Here is a 27,549-nt window from a genome sequence, read left to right on the forward strand (position 1 = left end):
GCTGTGTATTTATGTATGGTTGGTGCCAACATGGCTGCTCTTTTGTGCTCAGAGAGAAGAGAGCTTATTCAAACACATCTCTTTCATTCTGATGGGGGAAAAACTTGTAACTCGCTGCTGTCGGAACATCATATCTACAAAACAGTAACTTTACAGGAGAAAGAAAAAACATACTTTACTTTTAATGTAAGTCAACGGAACCAGAGTTTTATCAAAGTCATTTTGGGCCACTTCTGTTGGTCCATTCAACACAAAACGCCCATCTACAATTTCCCTCCGGGATCAATAAAGTTCCATCCATCCATCCATCCATCCATCCATCCATCCATTCATCCATCTCTCTATCTATCTTGCATAACATTATCTACATCATTCTGTAGTCCATCTGTTTCTCTGATACTCTGTTACCCTGTTCTTCAGTGGTCAGGACCCCCATGGACCCCCACAGAGCAGGTACTGTTTGGGTGGTGGGTCATTCTCAGCACTGCAGTAACACTGACGTGGTGGTGGTGTGTTAGTGTGTGTTGCGCTGGTCTGAGTGGATCAGACACAGCAGTGCTGCTGGAGTTTTTAAACACCTCAGTGTCGCTGCTGGACTGAGAACAGTCCACCAACCAGGAATATCCAGCCAGCAGCGTCCTGTGACCAGCATCTTGATCTTCTCCTCTCCCTCAAAGATGAAAGCTTTCAGTGCTGTTTATCTAATGGGGGCAGTTTTGGGGTCGACCAGGCCAGGTTGTTGTTAGGAGGCCCATTTCTCTGCAGCTCTTAGTCATTGTTTGAGTTTTAGTTTTGGAAACACCTGTTTTTTTCCGTTTTGTCTTTCTCTTTCCTCTAATAAAATCTGAAAAATGAATAAAATTGTGCTTAATGGCCACTTAAACTGAAAATGAAGCAAATGATTGGTGGACGTTTCCACAGTACTATGCTCTGGTGCTCTACTGGGATGGCTGGCTGACCCGATGTGGGGATCAAATTGATGGTTCCCTTGTTCAGATACGAGAACACTGTGGGGTGAAGGCACCAGCCAAACACACGAGATGGGCTCAGGTGCAGAGCAGTACAGACTCGAGAGCATGGGAAAGAAGAGTTCATGCCAAGTGAGACTCAAACTTGCGACCATGTGATGTGGAGGCGCTGAGCTATGTGCTGATGTTTCATAGGAGGGTGACTAAACAAAAGAGGGGAGGTTAGGGCCAAACAAAAGAAAGGCCAGAGCGACGTCTCTGAATCAGAGATATAATAATATGAATGCCCAAAATAATGATGTACTGGTGGTTTTGGTCTGTTCCAAGTCCAGATGTAAACCCTGTGGGAATATTTGGTCTCATATTAAACACAAACTAGTTTGGCAGTGTTTTTCAGCTGTTCGAAGCCGTCAATACTGAGTGGATCAATACTGTCTCTTCTTGCTGTAAAAGACTGTTTTCAAGTTTACGTACAAAACTTAAACATTGAAAAGAAATCAAAGAGAAAGGTTTCCTGCATCAACTTACTGCATCTGCCTGTTTAATGATTTGTTGTTGAAGCTTTTTAAGACGTAACATTTTGCCTCTTTTTTTCCAGGGGAGTGTTTAAGTTGTTGATGTCTCTGAATTGTTGAAATTCAGACACCAAACATCATGACTGATTGGCTGAATTTGAGATGAAGGGTATAAAAATAAGGAAGTTTTTGTTCTCGGAGCCCTTCCTGCGGAGAGGGACCGATTGCTTCCCATGGAGAAAAGCCTACCCTAGCGAAGTAATGAATTCGTCATCTGTCTACACTAGGAGGGAGCACGGATGTGGGTCGCTGGAGCACTCGGAGCTAAATAAAGTTTGAGAATTGTCCGATAGGGCAGCTGACCTTTTCCGCAACTAAAATGAGGCCCCGGGGAGTCGGGGACAAAGGGAGCGGTCAGAGAACGCTTAAGTGCAACGGAGAGAGTCTTTCTCCTAAAGCTTGAGAGAAGGCCAATGAACGTGTGGCGGTGCACTTTAAACGCTGTGTCTTCATCAATAATGCACCGGCCTTGCCTTTAATTAGGAGAGGGGAGGTTTGGGTAGGGAGAGTGTGGGTGGACTCGGGGAAGTGAACTTTAATCTCCAGTCCTTAAAGCGGCACCAAGCGCCAAAGTGAAAATTAGTCTTTAAATATGACTGCCGCTGAGGTATTTTAAGAGCTTCTGACTAACTCTAATGATATGCACTGCACTCCAGGTGGCGAAGAACCACAGGGATTACAGGACCTGTGTTTATAAAGTCTTTTATAGAGCGAGTGGAGGAAGCGGCTAGATCCTGACATTTACTGAGGGGGGAAAAGTGTAAACCCAATACGGCTCCTGAGTCAATTTGATCAGCAATGGCAGCTAGGCTCATAAAATTAGCCCAAATGAAAGGAAGTTATGACTTATTTTCTTGTATTTGACTTTTCATTCTGTTTCCACTTCGCCAAGAACCGGGACTTCAGAGTCTCAACGGTGAGGAAGAGGCGCCCTCTAGTGGTTCAGAGGAATGTCAGCGGTTCAGTGCTGATCACATCCGAGTGGACACGTCCCAGTTTAATGTTTGGGTCTCACTTTATTTGGATAGTCCACTGTGGTCCCCTGTAGATTCTCTGCAGATGTTCAAATTGTTAACAAACTATCCGTTGAAGCTCAGTTGATTCTAAATAGTGGTGTGGTTAGGGTTAGGATTTGGGTCAGTGTTAGAGCTAGGACCAGGGTAAGGGTTGGGTTTAGGTTTTGGGTTGAAGTTAAGGTTAGGATTTGAGTCAGGGTTAGAGCTAGGACCAGGGTGAGTGTTGGGTTTAGGTTTTGGGTTGAAGTTAAGGTTAGGATTTGAGTCAGGGTTAGAGCTAGGACCAGGGTGAGTGTTGGGTTTAGGTTTTGGGTTGAAGTTAAGGTTAGGATTTGAGTCAGGGTTAGAGCTAGGACCAGGGTGAGTGTTGGGTTTAGGTTTTGGGTTGAAGTTAAGGTTAGGATTTGAGTCAGGGTTAGAGCTAGGACCAGGGTGAGGGTTGGGTTTAGGTTTTGGGTTGAAGTTAAGGTTAGGATTTGAGTCAGGGTTAGAGCTAGGACCAGGGTGAGTGTTGGGTTTAGGTTTTGGGTTGAAGTTAAGGTTAGGATTTGGGTCAGGGTTAGAGCTAGGACCAGGGTGAGTGTTGGGTTTAGGTTTTGGGTTGAAGTTAAGGTTTGGATTTGGACCAAGGTTAGGGCTAGGACCAGGGTGAGTGTTGAGTTTAGGTTTTGGGTTGAAGTTAAGGTTTGGATTTGGGTCAGGGTTAGAGCTAGGACCAGGGTGAGTGTTGGGTTTAGGTTTTGGGTTGAAGTTAAGGTTTGGATTTGGACCAAGGTTAGGGCTAGGACCAGGGTGAGTGTTGAGTTTAGGTTTTGGGTTGAAGTTAAGGTTTGGATTTGGGTCAGGGTTAGAGCTAGGACCAGGGTGAGGGTTGGGTTTAGGTTTTGGGTTGAAGTTAAGGTTTGGATTTGGGTCAGGGTTAGAGCTAGGACCAGGGTGAGGGTTGGGTTTAGGTTTTGGGTTGAAGTTAAGGTTAGGATTTGAGTCAGGGTTAGAGCTAGGACCAGGGTAAGGGTTGGGTTTAGGTTTTGGGTTGAAGTTAAGGTTTGGATTTGGGTCAGGGTTAGAGCTAGGATCAGGGTAAGGGTTGGGTTTAGGTTTTGGGTTGAAGTTAAGGTTAGGGTTAGAATTTGGACCAAGGTTAGGGCTAAGACCAGGGTGAGGGTTGGGTTTAGGTTTTGGACTGAGGTTAAGGTTAGGATTCGGACCAGGGTTGGGACAAGCACCGGAGTGAGGGCTGGTTTTAGATTTTGGGTTGAGATTAAGGTTAGGATTTGGACCACGGATAGGGCTAGAACCAGGGTGAGTGTTGGGTTGAGGTTAAGGTTAGTGTTAGGATTTGGGTTAGGGCTAGGACTAGGGAGAGTGTTGGGTTTAGGTTAGGATTTGGACCAGGTTTAAGGCTAAAACTAGGGTGACTGTTGGGTTTAGGTTTTGAGTTGAGGTTAAGGTTAGGATTAGAATTTGGACTAAAGTTAGGGCTAGGACCAGGGTGAGGGTTGGGTTTAGGTTTTGGGTTGAGGTTAAGATTAGAGCAGGTTTAGGGCTGAGACCAGGGTGAGGGGTGGGTTTAGGTTTTGGGTTGAGGTTAAGGTTAAGATTAGAGCAGGGTTAGGGCTAGAACCAGGGTGAGTGTTGGGTTTAGGTTGTGGGTTGAGGTTAAGCTTAAATGTAAACGTTGAATGTAAATTAAGTGTCTACAAAGTATCTAAAGTAGACTATCCAAATAAAGTGTTACCACTGTTTGCATTAAATGCTTCCTGAGGTTCCTCCAGCTGGCCCACTTTGAGGGCAGCATTGATGTGTCTTTCTTTGTGACCTACACTTTCAGAGGGCTCTCTGCACGCATACCATCGAAGAACCTCTTTTGGTTCCCCGAAGAACCAGGTTTAAATAGGGACGCACTGATATGGGAAATCATGAAGCGAAAATCTTGAAACATGAAATCTAGATAGCAGAATAGATTCACTGTAACAGCAGAAAAACTTGAGCAGGAATAAAAACGAGCAGTGACACTAAATATAAACAAACAAACAAATAAATAAAAACAGAGGGCCGATGCTGATACCTGAGATTTTTCACGTACGTCTCTGCAGATAAATAAACATTTATAAAATGTAGAAACTGGGACTGAATCTACCTACAGTTACAAATGAATAAAAAAAGAGTGAAAGAAATGAATAAATACATATTTAGATGTGGAGTGCAGTGACCATGCGCCACCAAGACATTCCACTCTTCCAGAGCACAATAAATGCATCATTATTATACATATTGGGCAAATTTAAATATCTGTTCATATACATATATTTTAAATAAATATAGCCAGATTCATAAATATTCGCGTGTTGACAAAGTTACTGATATTTTGTCCGTCTACCACAGCATATTGGAGTTGAAATGAAATGAACATGAGCTCAAAATGCAGATTTTCAGGGGTATTTTGAGCTTATTTACATCTAAATTGGGTGAATGGCAATTCTGGAGCGGGTAGTTGGGAGAGTTGGGAGAATTCCCGGTGGGCCGGTAGCGAATTGGGCATATAAACACATGAATGCTCAGACAGACTATAAATGTTCCATCTGTAGTAATTTAGGGGTCAATTAAATCAGCATGAAAAATGACTTGCTGCTTAAGAAGGATGAGGACATATCCGAGCAGGTGGGCAGTGACAAAGGCTGGCCTTAACTTACTTAGCTAGCTTCGGTTTGCAGCACATCGCCTGTCTTGATTACGTCACATTCAAGATAAAATTAAAACTGATTTAAATTTTATCAGCTGACATTCAGTCCAAATGCATTTATTAATTTACCTTGGTCTACGTTTGTTACTTGTAGTCTATATGGAGCCAGTGCTGGTAACCAAACTAGCTGATTAAGATTAAGAGACCCTTATTAGTCCCACAACCAGGGAAATTCCACCTCCGCATTTAACCCATCCGTGAAGTGAAACACCACATACACACTAGTGAATACACACACACACTAGGGGGCAGTGAGCACACTTGCCCAGAGTGGTGGGCAGCCCTATCCACAACGCCGGGGGAGCAGTTGGGGGTTAGGTGTCTTGCTGAAGGACACCTCAGTCATGGACTGTTGGCTCTGGGGATCGAACCGGCGACCTTCCGGTCACGGGGCTGGATCCCTGACCTCCAGCCCACGACTGCGCCAAATTATTATTATTTCTAAAGAATGTTTTTATGGCTTTGCGAACAGTATAATAAAAGGATTCAGTACAATGAAGCTGGTTAGTTAATAAAAAATGAGTAATTAGGGTACATACTTATTCTGTACATCACTGAAATGAACTTCTTGTTGACCAATCTGCGCTGATGAATGTAAATATTGAGAATTCAGTAAAGCAGGGCTACCTGAAGCTGTGTGCAAAACTTAACACAGCTCAATTAAGTGAACGCATCCTCTACAGGCAACAGTGCACATTACAGCTTCTATTCATTTGGTATTTAAAAAAAATACAAATAAACCTATAAAATGTTCCATCACTTTATTTCAGTTTAGCAAATAAGCAGTAATTCTGTATTAAAACGTGCAGAATTGTGTCTCAGTAGAGGGCGTGTTCACTAATTTCCACTAACTGGCCACTTTAACAGAAACACCTACCTTGTACTTTGACTAACTGGCCACTTTATTAGAAACACCTACCTTGTACTTTGACTAACTGGCCACTTTATTGGAAACACCTGCCTTGTACTTCTACTAAATGGCCATTTTATTGATAAGATAATCAACAAAGAACATGTCATTTGACCCAGGTAACCTTCTTTAGTTAGGTCCAGCTGTTCAAATGAGGAAAAGTGCAGCAGAAAAAACAATGTGTGTAATGCAGACGGCCTGCAGGGGGAGCCAAAGTGTAATAAATGGATCAGCAGAGTTATCAGTGCAAAGCTGCATGAAGGTGTGGACGGAGGTGAGGCCTCAGCAGTGGTGACGACTCTTAAACAGCCTCTTCTAGTTTGGACCATGTCAAAAAACATAGATCAGGCGTAACATCATTACCACCTCCTCGTTTCTACTCTCACTGTCCACCTTATCAGCTCCACTTACTGTATAGCTGGTCTTTGTAGTTCTACAGTTACAGACTGTAGTCCATCTGTTTCTCTGATACTCTGTTACCCTGTTCTTCCGTGGTCAGGACCCCCATGGACCCTCACAGAGCAGGTATTATTTGGGTGGTGGGTCATTCTCAGCACTGCAGTAACACTGGCATGGTGGTATGTTAGTGTATGTTGTGCTGATACGAGTGGATCAGACACAGCAGTGCTGCTGGAGTTTTAAACACTGTCCACTCACTGTCCACTCTATTAGACACTCCTACCTCGTCGGTCCACCTTGTAGAGGTAAAGTCAGAGACGACAGCTCATCTGCTGCTGCACAGTTTGTGTTGGTCATCCTCTAGTCCTTCATCAGTGTCACAGGACACTGTTAGCTGGATATTCCTGGTTGGTGGACTATTCTCAGTCCAGCAATGACTCTGAGGTGTTTAAACACTCCAGCAGCACTGCTGTGTCTGATCCACTCAGACCAGCGCAACACACTAACACACCACCACCACGTCAGTGTCACTGCAGTGCTGAGAATGACCCACCACCCAAACAGTACCTGCTCTGTGAGGGTCCATGGGGGTCCTGACCACTGAAGAACAGGGTAACAGAGTATCAGAGAAACAGATGGACTACAGTCTGTAACTGTAGAACTACAAAGCTGATTATATGAATTTTATGAGGTAAAATGACAATAACGTCACATTTAGGCTCTTACACAAATATAGATATTTACCATCCGGAACCAGCAGAGAACCTACACGAATCTTCTGAGCTTATATGGAACGTTGATGATGGTAAAACAGTGACAGACCTGAAAAACAAGGTTTCTTTGGGGACTATTTTGCCTCACAGCCCCTGCATGTATCCCTCCACCAGTTTGTTGGGAGCTGCTCAAAACTACCATAAAACAGCGTTTCAGTCATCAGGCAGTGAATTCACAACCGTCTCATGTAGGAACTTTCTGTGAGGGAGCCTTTAGAGGTGGACGTCTGGTTCCTATCACCACCACTGTGAAGAGTTCTGACTCCAAGTTTGTCTAGAACAGAGCGTTTCACACCAAACCGCCCTCTGTTCACGTCTGAACCAGGTTATTATGCAGAAATTTGGCTTATCGATGATTCTCCTTCACTGCGATGCCGACTACAGCGAAACCTGGGGGTTCGCTGAGCGGGCCTTCGTTAAAGCAGCTCTAACTGGAGCAGCGAAGTGCTTATTTTTCAGGGAGTCGTTCAACAACAATCAATGCGTGTCTTCACGAGGAGGAAGAAGTGCTTCATCAGTGCTTTGACAAAAGTTTAATGTCCACAAACGCTTGTTTTAACTGCTGCCGCAAAGTGCAGTGTCATCAGTTTCACTCGCTCTCACAGGCAGCGCTGGGGTCCCTCCGTACCTCCCTCCCTCTCCAACGTACACAGGAGGAGTGTTATGAGGACGCGGCCCACACCGTTTCTGTTGACCGGCCTTAACAGTGTGCCATAAATCACCGTGGTAACGACTGCACCCAGCAGCAGAGAGGCCTTATCTCCACTGAAACCATTTGACAGCACCGCCCTGCAGCTGCACCCACACCTACACTCACGTGTGTGAACCTCCTGACCTCCCGCACACACTGTAAACCCCAACAGGGAAATCTGTCAAGACTTAAAATCACTGATTTCCTTTAAATATATAAGTTCTGAGAAGCTGGTTGATGATTTTCTGAACTAATCAAACCCATTCAGTGGTGTTGAGGTCTGGACTCTGGGGCGGTCAGTCCATCGTCCAGCTTCTTTGTTTGATGTGTCCGTCTCCTTTTCTCAGCGAGGTTCTTCTTGATCGGCTACACGTCCTTTCAGACCCACAGCGCTGAGTGGTCTTCTCACAGTGGAAGGATGGACAGAAACACCTGTGGATGTTTTCAGATCTGAAGCAGCTTGATGTTCTCCTCTCTCTCAGAGATCAAAGCTTTCAGTGCTGTTTATCTGATGAGGGCAGTTTTGGGGTCGACCAGGTCTTCCAGGTGGTTGTTAGGAGGCCCATTGTCTCTGGAGCTTTTATTCAGTATTTGAACTGTTTTTTTCCCCCACCTTATTTTACTTTGACTTTCTTCTTCCATGTGCAAGAGGATTATTTTATGACCTTTTTTAGGGCATTTCCCTCAGAAATATCGTTGGGGGGGGATTAATGGCTGAATATAAATAAGGTGGTCCCTGATGTTTCCATACTACGGTGGTTGATATACAACTAGTACAGCTGCTGTACCCTAACAGCATCAGACATATTAATATCACTACTGCACTAATATGGTGCTATGTTTCTAATAAAGTGGCCAGATAGTGAAAGCATGAGGTAGGTGTTTCCAGTAAAATGATCATTTAATAGTACTACAAGGTAGGTGTTTCTAATAAAGTGGCCAGTTAGTGGAAGCACAAGGTAGGTGTTTCCAGTAAAATGGCCATTTACTAGAAGTACAAGGTCAGTGTTTCTAATAAAGTGGCCAAGTTACATTTTGGGGGGGGGGGGGGGGGGGGGGATAATCTTTTTCCTTAGTCGGGAATTTACTGCTTTAATTTCATTCTCGTGTTGGTTCAGCTCCTGTTCTGCTTCACTGTTGCTCACATCTCTCACTTTGGAGCTTTAACCTTTAGTTTTAGACCCAAATGATCCAAAAAGACAAGAGTGAACTTCAGTTCCTGCTGACAGTGTCAGAAATTCTACCAAAACAGTTTGGTAACAATTACTCCCTTAGAAATTATAGTCAGATAGTTGGGACAGACAGATCTCTTCACTTAGAAAACAGGCCTAGCGTTTGCATGCGTGAATGAACTTCTGACCCAGGCACGGGCAGTGCATCACATAAAAGGGGTTTTTGATCGGCAGAAAGCACCTGGAAGTTCAGGAGGCCTGAGAAGCTCAGAAGGCCTGCACAGCAAAAATACGAGAACAAGCTAGCCGTTAATGAGAAGACTAGATAAGGACTGGCAAAAGCTGGTCTGTTAATGAGGAACGTGCCTAACGAAGGCCTTGAGGAGGTCAGAATGCCTTGATACAGAAAGGGAAAATTATAAATATATATGGGGCAGTCGTGGGCTGGAGGTTAGGGATCCAGCCTTGTGACCGGAAGGTCGCCGGTTCGATCCCCAGAGCCGACAGCACATGACTGAGGTGTCCTTGAGCAGGACACCTAACCCACAACTGCTCCCCGGGGACCCCGGTTTGGGCTGCCCACTGCTCCGGGCAAGTGTGCTCACTGCCCCCTAGTGTGTGTGCTCACTAGTGTGTATGTGGTGTTTCACTTCACAGATGGGTTAAATGTAGAGGTGAAATTTCCCCGTTGTGGGACTAATAAGGGTCATTTAATCTTAATATAGTATATACATTTTAAGAGTGGTGGGCAATAAGGGTTTTCAAAAGACTTGGTGAACCAGGACATAATGGGAACCAGAAGGTGATGCAGGGACATATAAAAAAGGGAGGGGTGAAGAGCTCACCACGAAATGGGATACAAAGAAAGGATGCTTGGTGATGATCTTTCCACCTGAAGCTTAATAAAGAGAAGACCTTTCCTTCCTTCGTGAAGAGCTCGTTCTTTCACCTTTTGCAGAATGCTTTCAAATTTTTTTTCTGCATAAGAGAGCAGAATAAATTTAGAGCAAAAACTTAACTTAGAAATAATTAGTTGTAACATAACGTACGTCCGGACTTGGGGCGGAGGCCGGATCGCTCTTAGTCCCGACAACAGAAGCTGGGTGTACTGAGAAGTTCTACTGCACTTTCGTAAGTAGCCTTTCCTGACCTGATCCTTCTGCACCTTCTCAGGTTTTTAGAGCTACTTCATTCTCTCACTGCTGCAGTGTGGGCTCTGGACACCACACACCTCGGAAAGCAGCTAACAAAGCTTAAATGTCACTCTTGCCCCATCACACCGCCCTCCTTATTTATAGCTTTATATCTTCTGGTGCTGCTCCGGGATGGACATTCAGTTCCCTCTGCTGCCAGCGTAAACAGCTGGGTCTAAATCCTGCTTGGCTGGGCTGCTGGGAGAACGACTCCAAGAGCGCTGCAACTTGTTGCGTGCCTAAACACTGACGCCAAAGCTTATTCACTGAAAGGTCAGAGATATACTCTGAAAGATCAAAGGGACCAGTGGGAAACGAGGGAATGGTCAGTGTGTGTAACAACGTCGTGGGGGGCACAACACAAACAAAATCAATTTACAACTGCACTTTGCTGATAAAGTGGCCAGTTAGTGGAAGTAGAAGGTAGGCGTTTCTGATAAAGTGGCCAGTTAGTGGAAGTAGAAGGTAGGCGTTTCTGATAAAGTGGCCAGTTAGTGGAAGTACAAGGTAGGCGTTTCTGATAAAGTGGCCAGTTAGTGGAAGTACAAGGTAGGCGTTTCTGATAAAGTGGCCAGTTAGTGGAAGTACAAGGTAGGCGTTTCTGATAAAGTGGCCAGTTAGTGGAAGTACAAGGTAGGCGTTTCTGATAAAGTGGCCAGTTAGTGGAAGTAGAAGGTAGGCGTTTCTGATAAAGTGGCCAGTTAGTGAAAGTACAAGGTAGGCGTTTCTGATAAAGTGGCCAGTTAGTGGAAGTACAAGGTAGGCGTTTCTGATAAAGTGGCCAGTTAGTGGAAGTACAAGGTAGGCGTTTCTGATAAAGTGGCCAGTTAGTGGAAGTAGAAGGTAGGCGTTTCTGATAAAGTGGCCAGTTAGTGAAAGTACAAGGTAGGCGTTTCTGATAAAGTGGCCAGTTAGTGGAAGTACAAGGTAGGCGTTTCTGATAAAGTGGCCAGTTAGTGGAAGTACAAGGTAGGCGTTTCTGATAAAGTGGCCAGTTAGTGGAAGTAGAAGGTAGGCGTTTCTGATAAAGTGGCCAGTTAGTGAAAGTACAAGGTAGGCGTTTCTGATAAAGTGGCCAGTTAGTGGAAGTACAAGGTAGGCGTTTCTGATAAAGTGGCCAGTTAGTGGAAGTACAAGGTAGGCGTTTCTGATAAAGTGGCCAGTTAGTGGAAGTAGAAGGTAGGCGTTTCTGATAAAGTGGCCAGTTAGTGAAAGTACAAGGTAGGCGTTTCTGATAAAGTGGCCAGTTAGTGGAAGTACAAGGTAGGCGTTTCTGATAAAGTGGCCAGTTAGTGGAAGTACAAGGTAGGCGTTTCTGATAAAGTGGCCAGTTAGTGAAAGTACAAGGTAGGCGTTTCTGATAAAGTGGCCAGTTAGTGAAAGTACAAGGTAGGCGTTTCTGATAAAGTGGCCAGTTAGTGGAAGTACAAGGTAGGCGTTTCTGATAAAGTGGCCAGTTAGTGGAAGTACAAGGTGGGTGTTTCTGATAAAGTGGCCAGTTAGTGAAAGTACAAGGTAGGCGTTTCTGATAAAGTGGCCAGTTAGTGGAAGTACAAGGTAGGCGTTTCTGATAAAGTGGCCAGTTAGTGGAAGTACAAGGTAGGCGTTTCTGATAAAGTGGCCAGTTAGTGAAAGTACAAGGTAGGCGTTTCTGATAAAGTGGCCAGTTAGTGGACACTGCAGTGTAACAGAATAAGACGTTATTGACACTTTCCACACATTTCTACTCAAGACAAGTATATGGGGGGTGGTGGGAATAAAAATCTTTTCCTTAGATGGGAATTAATTTTACGCTTTAATTTCAAATATTTTGCGTTGGTCCAGCTCTAAAAGGTCAGGTTTATACTCAAAGACCAAAGGGTCCACTGGGAAACAAGTGAATGGTCAGTGCCTTATCATCGTTTGGTTTTGTTTTAAAACACCAACTGCACTTTTTATGATGAACGGACCACAAGAAATGTTTTTTAACCCAGATTGTCCAGATAAGTAGCTTTACAGGTCATTTGGACAGACTTTTGCATCATACTGTACAAAACATTATATAAGAAAACTACTCCTTGAAAGAAATGTACTTAGTCGTCACGCCTTCCGGGGTTAGGCCAGAGCGATATGAAAAAGCTCTATAAATTATATACCAGCACACACGGTCTGCAGCAGCGTGGACGTACTTTCTATTCTGTCTTCATTCACATGCTTCTTCTGCATCAGCCAATCAAAAACCTTTGATGTAAATCACATAATTAATAACGTAACACTGAGTCGTTTGGTAATAAACTATTTCAAAGTTTGAAAACGGATGCTCCTGTTGGTGTGGGTTCACTGGGTCTTCCCTTTACATGCCACCCAAAAGTGGCTCACAGGCTAACAGCTCCTCCTTATGGACAAACAGCAGACTGCTAAATGTGCATGAGTGAGTGATCAGAAATTCACATTCGTGTGCGTTCCCTTTATCAGTACAGCAGAGACGCCCTGGCTTTCAGCTATACAGCCGTATGCTCAGCTTTGGCCGCCCCTGGTCAAATTCCATGTGTTGATTTTCTAAGCAAAAATAAGTTCAACTCCACAGGGAACACACTTTTTAGTGAACTATTCCTGCTCATTTGCAGAGTACAGCATATTGGAAGGAGATAAAGCCTGCCTGAATTTTTTTGCAAAACACATTTGGTTCATTATTATTTGCTCATTCAGCAAATAAACATTAATCATGAATTAAAACGTGCAGCATTATCTCCGTAGAGCAGGGTGCCGAACTCGACCACTAAAAGGGCCATATTAAAAAATCTTGACAAGTCTGCGGGCCCGAGAACGCCTATGCTTTATTTCTTTAACACTCTGCTGTAAAGACCACGGTTTATACAAAATGCACAAAAACGTCACCAGTAAAATATAAGCACTTTTAGCAGACCCTGAAATATTCAAAATTAAAAAGTCTCCAGGTGCTCCGTCTTTTAAACCTACCCAAGTGCTTCAACTAGACAGCTGGCATCCTTCCTTTGCTGCAAGTTCATTAAGACTTGGGCTCAGTTTCATAGGTGACGTTAAATGTTTATATTGGCTGAACTGCACTTAGTTGCTTGGTGATACGACTGGTGTTGGAACTGCTCTCCCACAGATTGTTGCTGGGGTAGTAGAGTCAGAGCACAAATCCAATTGCAGGGCAAGCTGGGGACTGTAGCGCACACACTGTGAAACGAGCTAGATAGAAAATTAAAATGCTTTCGTGGACCGGAAAGGATTGTGTTGTGGGCCTGATCTGGCCCCCCAGGCCTTGTGCTTCACACAGGCTGTAGAGGACATACTTACTCAGAAAACCAAGGCATTGGACCAGGGGAGCCCAAAGTTCTGCATAAACCTGTAGATGCCTGTGGAAAAACTGAATGTTTACACAATTTTACAGCTCATCTAAACCACCAGGACCGTTGAGCTGTGCAGAAGATGTCCAGATGAGTTTTCCCTCAGACAGCATCTCGCACTCTGAGAAACCTCGGTCATTAACGCTGTGTAATAGTCCAGTTTTAACAGTAAAAGCAATAAAACATTACATGCATGTTATTCAATATGACTTGGAAGGCTGTAGTCTTTTCTAGCCCTCTCTCTCTCTCTCTCTCTCGCTCTCCATCATTCTTTCCCAACACGGCAGACATGGGTCAAAATAATGTATCTTCAATCTTGTACTGAGCAGAATAACCAGGAATCAGAGGAATAACCACGTCTTTATGATCCAAACTGGAAAATCCCATCCGGACTGCGAGCGCTGTGACGTTAGTGTGACTGATTAGTGCACGTTAAAACACGTGGAAGATTAGTGCAGATGATGAAGCTGAAGTAAACACAGCAGCCAAGAATGCACTTTTATACTAGGTAGGGTTGGGCGGTGCAGCGGTCAAAAGGTATGTCACAGTATTTAACAAGGACGATGGCATTTCAAAACGATGACGTCTCAAGTTTCTATTCTGTCTGAATGGCCGAGGAAACACGTTTTACCCGTTTTTATTTTTGAGGGGCCTCTGATTAGTAGAGCTCACCAATAGTCTGTCCAGATATACCAGCAGATGCTTCACTCTAATAGCCCCTAGATGGTTGTGGGTTAGTTTCATTTAGCTAAAATACTTTTACACCTCCTCCCAATAATTCCGGCAGCGGTTGGTATGGTGTAGTGGGGTAACCCTACATTCACGGCAATGACTTTTCACCTCGCCACCCAAAACGCCGGGCGCTCATCGCCTGTCGGCATTACTGATCTCCGCCCGACCATTGGTTACCGTGGTTTGACAAACACCAGGAACAAATCAGATGCGTTCCTACCAGAAATAAAAACTCTGGCGAGAAATCGGTTGTATGCTTATTTTTATTTAATCCCCATCTCTGTGCAGTCAATTTGTGAGTATTTGGTCTATCGCGAACGCACCAAAGCCATTATTCCACCCGTAGTAGGAACAATTATCTAGGAACCAATAAAGGAGTGTAGCATTTCACTGTGGTGGAGATAAAGCGCACACCACACCGCTCAATGCTGAATTCCTATCGGTAATTCCCATGTCGCTTTGCTCCCTATTTGCATCAAGTTAAACTCTGCTCAACTTTGTTGTCGCCGACTCCACACCTTCACTGAAAATCACCAGCTCTCAATGAAAATGAATGACCTCCAGCCGCCTAGTCGCATCGCTGCCGGTGTGAATGCAGGACTGGGACTTGACTTCCCCACTGGGTCAACCATGCCATGCTACACCAACAAGAGTCCCTGGGCAACACACCTAACTCTACATCAGCCTACACCCGGAACGCAAGTGAAAGAGTAAGTCGCCCTGAAAAAGAGTCACAGATGTAAATGTAGACCTGGAGATGGACTGGAAGTATGAACAAGTGGATACCACCCAACCCAACACACGGTGAGGTTTTATTTTGGTCCTTGGTGGAACACACGTGAGGTGTAGATTAGCCAAGCCAGACAGATATCAACACACAGATATTAGAAAAACGTGCTTGTGTTTTGTGAAATCACCACACAGAAATCGTGAGTGCAACTCCCCCAAACGGGGTGAAAATGAGATTTATTGAACCTGAAACCTTTTCTCTTTTTTTTTTTTTTCTTACAAAGTACACAAAAATCCACTGCACATATATATTTATATATGTACATATAGCCGTTTGTCATTTAAATGTCTCAGGTCCGAGTTGGAGGTTGTGCAACAGTCACAATAAACTACATGAGAAGCCACATGACTGGCAATCATGCAGAAGTGTGAGGAAAAAAATAAACAGACAAACAAAAAGCAAACAATGCATATTAATAATATTAATTTATTAACAACCTAACAGCATGTACTTGGTAGCTACTAACACCAGTTAGAAAGGCAAGGTTCACTTTAAATATTATTCATATATTACAGAGACACGGGAGTTAAAGGTTGAGACTTTTTAATTCGAGTTAATTCCCTCCGAGGTGAGAGCATAAGGAGCAGGCTGGCATGCGCAGTTCAGATGTGCCGCCGACCGTGCCCGAGAGTTTGAGGCAATGTGCACTTGCAGGAAGAGAAAAAGAAAAAGAAAACCACTCCAACAGCAGAACAAAGGAAAAAAATGCCACAGTTGCCTACTGAGGTCTCTAGTTGAGGAAAGTAATGGTCCCGAACCAAAAAATGAAAAATAAAATGGAAAAAACGAAACTAAGTAAAAACTAACAATACAGCTCGCTCTGATGTGGATGCAGTGGCACCAATTAATGGCTCGCATCCACTCCCTGCATGTATGACGTGACCTGCTCTAGTCTGGCCTGGTGGAGAGAGAGAAGGAGAGAGAGGGCGTGTTTGGTCACGTTCTGCCCTCTCTGAAGGCTGGGAATGGGTTTGGTTTTACCGCAGAGGAACGTTTGCTGTAGGGATGTTTGAAGGTGGAATCAGGAGGCGATCATTTGTGTTCCAGTCGGAGGAGCTGCTCCTTACCATTGACTGTGAGGGACTTCAGCTGCCCATCTTCCTCAACCTCCACTCGCTCCTGACCGTTCTCCACAATGCTACAGAAAAACAGATCATCAACAACAAAATGAAGAAAAAAAAAAAACCATATAAAGACTCAGACTGCATGATATGTACATTTACACTATATTACCAAAAGTCTGGCTTCACACTCATATGAACTTGAGTGATGTCCCATTCTTAATCCATAGGGTTTAATATGATGTCAGCCCACCCTTTGCAGCTATAACAGCTTCAGCTCTTCTGGGAAGGCTTTCCACAAGGGTTAGGAGTGTTTATGGGAATTTTTGTCCGTTCTTCCAGAAGCACATTTGTGAGGTCAGACACTGATGTTGGACGAGAAGGCCTGGCTCACAGTCTCCGCTCTAATTCATCCCAAAGGTGTTCTATGGGGTTGAGGTCAGGACTCTGTGCAGGCCAGTCGAGTTCTTCCACACCAAACTGGCTCATCCATGTCTTTATGGACCTTGGACCAAGTTTGGTGTGGAGAAACTCCAGTGGACTGCACAGAGCCCTGACCTCAACCCCACTGAACACCTCACAAATGCTCATTTGACTGAATGAATACGCTCCAAAACATTCTGGAAAGCACTGCCAGAAGAGTGGAGGCTATTATAGTGACAAAAGGGGGTCAACTCCATATAAATGCCCGTGGTTGTGGAACGGGACGTCCTAAAAGCTCATCTAGGTGTGGTGTCCACATACTTCTATTGTATTAAAATCTAAAAAACGGGACATAGTAACTCATGTGGAACTGTGATTGGTCAGGATGCTTACAGAACACAGGGATTGACATCTGGATGAGGTCTCATTTTGCAGCGTTCTACGATATCATTATTGAAAAAAGCCAATAATCACAGTAATGATTAACAGTTGACATTGGGCGACCTTAAAAAGTTGAGAGAAAAAAAACATCTAGTAACTCCTCTAGTAAAACGCTAAGCTAAAGCAGCCAAGATCCTGTTCTTGGAGACGGTACACAATTTCACCCCTTTACCATAAATGTAACTGTAATCAATCAGCCAAGACAAGCTTAGATTTGCACTAGAGCTATGAGGATAATGCGGATAAAACGCTCACTGGACCATGTGGCAAGAACTTCTCGGGATAACCGTGATCATTATCGGGCTAAATGTGGGTGGGAACGAAGACTTCTTAGGGTGGGAAGTTTCTAAACCAATCCAACACCAAGTTAATCCGAGTTAGCAAGACGTCAATGAAGTATGTAGATGTCTGTTGTTCCTGACACCGTATGACTTCATATACAGTATGTACATGAAGTCACTTCAGCGTTAGGAGAAGTATGTAATACTGAATATAAGCAGGAACCGCTGAGTGCTTGAGGCAGGCGTGTGGTACCGTTTGGTGGTGATCTTTCTGCCGTTGACGAATTTGGTGGATGTGGAGACCGAGCGAAAGTTGCCCCCTCCTCCCCCTCCTCCCCCTCCTCCCCCTCCTCCGAATGATGACGAGGAGAAAGAGGTGAAGCTTCCTCCACCCACTGGCCCGAAGGAGGTGAAACCTGCACGAGAGAGAAGAAGCTTTCGCTTTACATCAGAAACCTTTTGCCTCTGTAAAACACAGCAAAACCGCTTGGTGCTCTGAAGAGTCACTAGAGCGGGATTTACGTCCACATACAGTAAAGCGTCACGGCAGAACCTGGAAACTCGGCTCACTAGAGTTCATGAATCGATTAGAATCAATGATCACTCGTTCACTGCAGTATGCAGCACTAGTCCAAACATTATACAAGTCCAAACATATAAAACAATTCACACCCTGATCGGAGAGACGCCCAACGGAAACAAACCTGAGTCAAAGCCTGAGAACCCGTGGCCGAATGAGGGGAACCCTCCGAAACCGCCGAAGAACGAGTCAGCGGTGCGACTCCTCATGCCCCTGTGCCGACGGCCCCCGCCAAAGAAATCATCAAACGGGTCGTTGCCTGCAACAGAAAACAGAATATTAGCCCGTTTGTGTGTGTGTGTGTGTGTGTGTGTGTGTTACTGTTCAAACTCTGAAAATTACCATATTAACATACACACACCGGCCACTTTATTAGGTACACCCAATTCAATTGCTTGTTCAATATACAAAAAAAAAAAAAAATCACTTGCATGAGGATGTGAGCCACTGCTGTTGGAAGAAAACCTTGTATCTCCATTTTTGTTGTTTTTCAGTTTTATCATAATAAGAAAATGCCTGTTGCTCTTTACACTGTGTGTAAATGTCATGAACAACGGACCAAAAGAAACGACCCAAAATTACATGGAAAAAATTCTGGTTCCATTGACCTACATTAACCCTTGTTTTTACCTTCTCATGTAAAGTTATCATTTTGGAGATGAAAGGTTTTCTTCAGACAACGGTGAAATACTACAACACATCAAGGGTCATGTTAAAAAGAAGTTATTAACTATTAAAAATAATACTAATTATTTATTTACATTAGTTTTTATTGCCGAGCTTTGCTAACTTTTAAAATATGATGGTCTGGATGATAATTTCATAAGAACTTCATCCTGGATGCTCATACATACGTTCTAATAACGAGCGTCCGGAATGACGCTCTAAGAATCCGAGCGTCCGGAATGACGCTCTAAGAATCCGAGCGTCCGGAATGACGCTCTAAGAAACCGAGCGTCCGGAATGACGCTCTAAGAAACCGAGCGTCCGGAATGACGCTCTAAGAATCCGAACGTCCGGAATGACGCTCTAAGAATCCGAACGTCCGGAATGACGCTCCAAGAAACCGAGCGTCCGGAATGACGCTCCAAGAAACCGAGCGTCCGGAATGACGCTCTAAGAAACCGAGCGTCCGGAATGACGCTCTAAGAAACCGAGCGTCCGGAATGACGCTCTAAGAAACCGAGCGTCCGAAATGACGCTCTAAGAAACCAAGCGTCCGAAATGACGCTCTAAGAAACCGAGCATCCGGAATGCCGCTCTAAGAAACCGAGCATCCGGAATGACGCTCTAAGAATCCGAACGTCCGGAATGACGCTCTAAGAAACCGAGCGTCCGGAATGACGCTCTAAGAAACCAAGCGTCCGGAATGACGCTCTAAGAAACCGAGCGTCCGGAATGATGTAAGATAAAGATAAACATCCAGAAAGATGCACAAAGGTGTCCTAATAAAATGAATGCATAGAAAGTCATTCGAATAAAATGAACATCCAGTAGAAAGTTCTAATAAAAACCGTCCAGGATGACATTCTAATCCAATTAATTTCAAGAATGAAGTTCTAATTAAGTCAATATCAAGAACGAGGTTCTCAACACTTCAAATATTTAATAAAACATCTAACGAATCCTTTTAAGGACCAGCTCACGGTATTTAAATATACTTTGTAGAAGTTATTTTAGTCTGTAAAATAAAAACTATTATATAGATTAATGATGATTAATAGATATGATTAATAAGAATTCTGCACGATGCGAAACGGCGTTATTCAGTCAATTTAGCAAACTCGGCCGATTCTCCTGCAGCTTATCACAGTCGTCATCTGCCACAACCTGTTTCACAACCCGGCACAGACAAGTACAAACAGACGGATCACATTCTACAGCATCATCGCCTCCGGTCAGCAGCGGCGCATGTGCCGTGACATTTAAGTGCTCGTTTCTAGAACGTTCCTGCCCCATTTCCCAGCACTAATTTGTATCTGAAAACCCAAAAGCCCAGCGCAGGAAGCGGAATATGGGTCACTGCTGCTCGCTAGGCTGGCACTAGTGTTACAGCTTAATTCCATGTGTGCACTGGGATTAGAAAGACTCTCACTGACCGTCGTCAAGACTTAGTCTAACAGAAGATTTGAACAGCACCAGCTCAACATCACGTCAATATGAAGATTTTCACCGTATAGGACGTGATATGATAAGCGAGCGTCAGGCTGATGACCTTACAAGCCAAACACGACACATCGGTAACATCTCTTACGGATCCTGCATCCATAAGGCTTCACATACAACCCCAATTCCAAAAAGTCGCGGCGGCGTGTAAAACGTAAATTCGTGTAAATAAAAACTGAACGCAATGATCTGCGAATCTCACAGAACCACATTTCATTCACAGTAGAACACAGAACGCATGAGACGTTTGCCATTTCATGAAAACCACCAACTCATTTAGACCCTGATGGCAGCAACGCATCTCAAAACAGTCCCTGAGCATTCCACTGGATTAGTGCAACAGACAGGACCGCAATAAAACAAACAAACAAACAAACAAACAAACAAACAAACAAACAAACAAACAAACAAACCTATTAAGGAACCAAACCTTAGACATTAAATCCAAAACATTAACAGAGACCACACACACACACACACACACACACACACCCCATTTACAGGTTCCCTCTGTTGGGAGGCGTCTGCCCTAAAAACCATAACCCCTAAATTTATTCTTCTGAAAATCATATTTACACTTTTTTTTTAAGATCGTTTGATTCAAAGTTGAAAGATTTTGATTCATCATCAGTTTAAATTTAAACAAACATGCCGTCCCTCGTTTCCAAGTCACAACAGAGTTTAACAGAGTTTTAGTCTGTGGGCGGAGCTTTATTTTCACCACGCCCCTGCATTTTAGAGCAGGAAGTGAGGCTGCATCCCTGTCCCTCATGGCCACATGGTGAGCAGTTAGATCCCATTGTTCTGAAGTGAATGAGTCTGAAATCAGTTTGGAACCTTTAGAACCTTCACTGTCGAAACAGATTTTCTGCAATTTACTGTTTTTTTGTGTTTTAATTTAAAGAGATTTTTTGTGTGCATAGCTGTTCAAAGCTGTGCTTGCTGGCCATGTACTGGCAAAGTAATGAGCCAAACTGTTACCGTAACAGTCACTACTGAAACATTTGCTGTGAATTTTTTAGTACAGTTAAAATAAATTCTTCAGTCATTTGTTTTAATAAAATAAACATATTTAAAGGTATAGAGTCACAACACAGAAAGACCTTAGTCTAAAGGTTAAGTCAGTTAAAATCATTTCTGTTTCCAACCAGCCAATAAACTCACGGAAGACGGCGTGACGGAAGACGGCGTGACGGAACACGGCGTGACGGAAGACGGCGTGACGGAAGACGGCGTGACGGAAGACGGCGTGACGGAAACGTACCGTAAAACTCAAACGTCATGCAGCGGCTTTTATTTAAAACAGACATCGAGCCACTTTACCTGAACACACTTCATCGAGAAGATGAAGAATATTTAAATCCTACGTTTTATCAAGGGTTGTGGCGACGCTGCTCATTGCCGGTACGGCAGTCTGTTTTCGCACATGCTCAGACTGAGACACCCGAAAGAAATCAGAGTCAGAGCTCCCATGCAGTGAGAAATCTGGTTACTGGGCTAAAATCCAGCCTCTTCACCCGGTTTCTAGATCTGAGTATTGTGTGTAAATTACCATTTGAATAATCAGATAACTGCAGAAACCCGATTATTAAGTGCATGTGAACGCACTCGTTCATAGCCCTTCAGGTCTCATTCACCATGTATTTTCTTTAACCCTGCATTTTTTAAGGCAGCGTTTGTTTATCGTATAAGCAAGAGAAAGTAGAGCTCCGAGTGAAATGACCACGCAGCGCCGCAGTCCGTCAGGTCTGGACACATCAGATTACGGGAATAGGCCTTTAAACTCGCAACTATAAATACTCATAAACACATATTCATCAGTTCAGACCTTCAGGTAAGTAATACAGTTCTCTACATTATAGCAGAGACAGTAGAATTACGTGTCACACCTCGATGGCATGGACAATGGGGCAGGGTGGGGCTGTGGTCTCATGATGCTGGCTAAGCACCTTGATGTCCGTCAGCCTTCGAGGACGGCATCATCTATCGAATCAACCCTAATACAAACTTTTCCATACGCAATTACATGGATTATGAACACAGGATTCATAGGAAGTGCTGAGACTTTTAACACAAGCCAATCCAAATTTTGTGGTCTGCAGTAACCATCAGCTCAGGGTCAAGAGACCGGTGTCTGAATTCCTGAGAAACGTCTAGCCAACACCTTCTGATAAACATCCAGTTATGAGCAGATGAAATGGAACAGGAAGTGACTCGGCAAGTTCTTGGCAAACAGCTAGCACATACCGCGAGTCACATGACCGGTAAACAGACACGTTTTCTTCTCATTGAGAGAAATCAGCACTGAAAGAGATCAGGTGTGCTGTCTTTGGGCCGATAATTAAAATGCTCAAATATCACAGCAATTCGACCTCTTCAACTCCTCGAGACCACCGGTGGTCCCTAAACGCACTCGGTCATGTTCTTCATAACGTTCATGTTCCATAAGCTCCATTCAGAAGCTGGGCGTCGTGTGAGGCTGTAGCTCTTCTCTCCAGTCTAATAGACGGTGACGTCATTTTAAACCCTTATAATAAAAGAAGCTGAACTTTGTTTTTCTACTGAAAGTCGACCCGTTTTTCCCCAAATCTGGGCTCTAAACTATAAACAGACGGCGTCTCTTCAGTGATCTGCTCTGGAAACATCACTTTTAGAAAATAACACAAAGAACGTCTTGAGATTTTTGGCTTTCAGCAGTAAATTGTGAGCGTGTAGTGATATGTGGAGATCATAAAACACACGTTCTATTCATTTGAGGGGCTTTTACAATAAATAAATAAAATAAAAATTACATTTATTTCATGCAGTTACTGATACCGATTTTTTTTTTCATGAAAATTCAGATGAACAAACCAAATTATACCCTGGAGAGTAAGAGCTTAAACTGGAAATCCACCAGTTCTCCACAAATTCCGCATGATTCAGACGTAGACGGAGTGATTCCGAGCGGTTTGGTGTGAAATGGTTCGGATGTCTTTACAGTGGTGGTGATGGGACCCAGGGGTCGCCATGACTACAACACAGATATAGACATTTTATTTACCATCCAGAACCACCAGTGAGTTTTACATGGAATGTTTTGGAAAATCTGGAAAAAAAAAAAAAAAAAAGTTTTCTTTTTTGTTAAAAACAATCAAATGAAAAACTAAAGGCCACAGGTCATTTGTCTCATATGTGCGTCTCTTACACTCGAGCTTCCACCCAACCCTAATCAGACGCTGCTGGAATGGCAAACACTACAAACCGTCCAAGTGAGGAGCACAGCATTACGGACGTCTAGCTAGCCCCAAAACGCTGCCCGCGCCCCCAACGCTGTTAACTCATTACAGTCTTACTGTGGCAATAAACTGGACTAACTCACTACAGGCTCCATCTCACCACACAACATCTGAGGGAATCAGTGTGTTCTGCACAGTTCCTGCATCGCACTGTCTGCATCTGCATTCTGGTGTAACAGTAATGACAAAACCTTAAACACCTTAAAAAGTATTACCCCAGGCACAGCAGGTGAACGGGTATATCGCCCACTTCTACCATGGACAGAAGATATGCCGTGTGAAACTTCTCATAGATCTCTACAACCTCTCCCTCAACGTAAACAAAGACAGAGAGACGATTCGAGACTTCAAGAGGAGGAGCAGAGTGCACACGCCTCTGAGCATTCCACAGCTGAAAGGGCGAGCTGCTGTAAATTCCTCAGAGTTCACACAGCCGAGGATCTCACCTGGTCACTCAACGCGTCACACGTCATCAAAAAGGCCCAACGCCGCCTTAAATTCCTCAGGAGGCTGAGGAGAGTCAACCTGCCACACAGCTTCTCTGCAACTTCTACATATCCACAGCGGAGAGCATCCTGACCAGCTGATCACATTGAGCATGATGAAACCTGCCCGGTCCATCACTACAGTCGTCCTCCGACCCGAACAGGACATTTACAATAACAGATGTCTGAGGAAAGCCAGCAGCATCACCTCACATCCCACACACCCCAACCTCTTCCTGTTCTACTTGCATCTGGATCATTGCTGCTACAGTCTGTTTACACTGTTTTACTCGGGTTTTTCTACCTCAGTAATCATCTGACTGCATGACTCTCAGATCACAGCAGGTTAATATCTCTGCACCTTATTCCACGACCTCATGTCCAGAGTGAGCGCCGTGTCGGTGCTGCATTGTCCTGTCTGTTTTCTGTGTCTAATGTCTGATTAATTTGTCCTATTTACTGTTTCTAGCTTAATTTTTCTGTTTGCACACGATGTCTGCACGTTCCTGGAGGAACGTAACTTCACTCCACTGTGTACCTGTACAGAGATGGAAAGACAATAAAAGCCCCTTGACTTGTTCCACCTGCTGTCAGCCAGAGAGATCAGAACATTAGAGCCAGAACCACCAGGTTCAAGAACAGCTTCTACCCTCAAGCTGGTCACACCCACAGCACCCACCAGGTGGTGAATACAAAGTCTTCTCTAGGTATGTGCAGATGGCACTGATCTCAACCCGAACTCAATCCATGTTACTGATAAATGACTTCCTATATACTTGGAATGAACACTTGACCAAACAAATCGCTGCTGTCGGAACAAAGGGTGACTTTACAGGAGAAGGAAAAACACACTTTACTTTTAATGTAAGTCAATGGAACCAGAATTATTTCCTAGTAATACTGGGCTGGTTCTGTTGGTCCATTCATCTTGAAATTTACACACAGTGCGAAGGGCAGCAGGAATTTTCAAAATATGTCAAAAACTGGAAAACGACAAAAAAGGAGATACAAGGTTTTGTTCCGACAGCAGTGATATGTAACGCTGTTTACTCAGCACTTAAGTAGAATTCCACACTCTGGGCCCACCACTGAGAACGCTGCACATTTTGCACGTTTCGACACACTTCTGTGTCTAGTTCATTACTGATACATTACCGGACACAGTGATACGTTTATGGCACAGTTATGTCAATTTAATGCAGCACTGTATGTTTATTTTAAAGAAGCTGCTGATCCTGTAGTCAAACGCATGTTTTTGCAGTCTGTACTTGTCGCTCATCCACACACTACCACGCTCGGACTTACATAAGACCTACCACCCCAACCATCACTACAAAACAGGAGTAAACACCCCCACCCCCCACCCACCCACCCCCACTGCACTGCAGTGAAAGATTCAGTCACTCCTCATTTACACACAGACGCATATAGATACTCCCATTAGTTCCACACATTTCAGGGCAACACAAACTGCTACACACTCCCTCTTCACTGCAGGCTCTTGTTTTATACAGAAGCTATTTCTGAAAGCATTCCTGCTGGATGATGCATAGTCTCCTCTCGGCTCTGTGTAAGTGCCCTTGCCATATTTAGCGTGTCTGGGGGCGCTACACACATGCCGCCCTGCCGTTAACCAACAGCATCATAAGCCGGCCAACACGGGATGACAAACGGCCTCACGATACATCAACCGCTCATCAGCATCACGGTACCGGCCTCGGCAATAAGACCCAGCAAAACACCACAATATTTTCAATCAGTCTCAATGATCGACAGATGGGCAATAACTTCACCATGACCTTTGCGCTGCAGGGTCACCATCCTTGCTGACCAGCCAAGGAACTGAACCAAGAACCCTTCAGTTCCATCTCCACCACCAACCTCTTCTACTACCATTACTAACTCAATCACGATTAGTGCTACTATTGCTATAATTACAGTTATTCGTACTACTATTACTGCGATTACTGCCATACCACCATCTCTACCACCATCACCGTTATTTCTGTTAATATAAAAGTATTACAATAATTATTGTTAGTATTAGTAATACTACTACTATTACAATTATTATACCTTCTATCACTACTACCAAGCAAGCAAAGTCGATTCATATAGTGCTTTTTTTACAACAGGTGTGGTCACAAAGCAGCCGAACAATCAATATGACAGAAAGAAAAGGGAAAATCCGGGTCCGAGCCGTCTGCGAGCATCGCCAGTGGCGACAGTGGCAAGGAAAAACTGCCTAAAGGCAGGATGAAGAAACCTTGAGAGGAACCAAGACTCAGAAGGGGAACCCGTCCTCCTCTGGTCACCACTGCTACCACCATGATTTGCAGGTGACCGAAGACCAAAAAGCAAAACAGATCAGAATGACGACGAAAAACATGACAAAAATAAGTGGACACTTTTGATGCAGTCCCCAGAAAACGCTCTGAGGAGAAGATCAGCTAGAGGAGTGGACTGGATTTGTGTAACCGGCACATGTCCAGAGTTCAGAACATTCCAATCTGTGAGATTTTACAAAACCGTATATACGTGACTGCCAAAGCTCTTAAATACTAAACACGTCTGAAGCTGAAATCAGCCTCTTGTTCACAATGGTGCTGCGGTTACACTTAATCGCCTTAAAGGTACAATGAATTGGGCCTGTTGGCGAATACGAAGCGAACATCAGCTTAGCTCAATAAATGCAACAGTTTACCTCAATAAACAATCCAACTACTACCAGTACCACTACTACTACAACAACAATGACGACGTTTAATTTTTATAGTGCTTTGCCACTCCTAAAATCATTTCTGCAACATATACACGGGTGCGCACAGATCATAACACACAAAGGCATTTAGTAACAAGTGGAAAAAGGGAAAATAAAAGATTTCACTGAAATTTCCATACAACCTTTGAGGATCTGCCACTCCTGGAAAACAGTCTGAATCAAGCATCACTGAGCAGACCAGATCCAGCAGAACTTACAAGCAGTCCACTCTGTATACGACACCCTGAGTCCACACAGTAACGATCTGATCGTTTATGTGGTCTGTAGAGGACATTATTTTGCCATTCTGAACTACGAATGTTCTTTTTTGTGCTACTCCTGTACTGAAAAATATCCGAAGTTTATTCCTAATTTGCTGCAGAGCAGAAATACATGAGGGAAAGTCATTTTAATTCAAAACTACAAAAAAATAAATTAATTAATAAAAATGAAATGACCTCATATCCTCTACTGATAATACGTCACCCAATCACTGGCTTATAAGGGCTTATTTCACTAAAAGTCACAAAGCTGATTACTTGGGCTAATTACTGAGACCATTCAATAGGTCACTATAAAAAGCGCTCTTATATAACAGTTGGTTCAGTTAATGATTTAGCCATTTTTTAAATGAAAAACAACAAATGAACAAACTAACTAAACTTCTGATAACACACACACGAAGGTTTAGAAATAAGCATCATCACGGTTGATGGGATGCTTGTCTACCTGTTCATCTCAGATCTTCAGATCTTTTC

At 43.8% G+C, this 27,549-nt stretch overlaps 1 protein-coding gene across 3 annotated transcripts in view; it reads right to left on the minus strand.

The window, feature by feature from the left end:
• Window positions 1-27,549, minus strand: part of dnajb6b (DnaJ heat shock protein family (Hsp40) member B6b) — a 75,449-nt gene that overhangs the window by 21,015 nt on the left and 26,885 nt on the right. For 2 of the 3 annotated variants that reach the window (XM_017686302.2, XM_017686303.2), the window contains exons 6-8: window positions 18,226-18,360; window positions 17,775-17,937; window positions 16,383-16,453 (exon numbers count right to left, since the gene is read on the minus strand). In XM_017686302.2, the coding sequence (XP_017541791.1) occupies window positions 16,383-16,453; window positions 17,775-17,937; window positions 18,226-18,360 (369 nt within the window). Of the gene's footprint in view, window positions 1-15,459; window positions 16,454-17,774; window positions 17,938-18,225; window positions 18,361-27,549 lie in introns of those variants that run through there. The other variant, XM_037531466.1, reaches the window with a different exon arrangement.

The sequence above is a fragment of the Pygocentrus nattereri genome, chromosome 2 (assembly GCF_015220715.1).
Source record: "Pygocentrus nattereri isolate fPygNat1 chromosome 2, fPygNat1.pri, whole genome shotgun sequence".
NCBI classification, from domain to species: domain Eukaryota; kingdom Metazoa; phylum Chordata; class Actinopteri; order Characiformes; family Serrasalmidae; genus Pygocentrus; species Pygocentrus nattereri.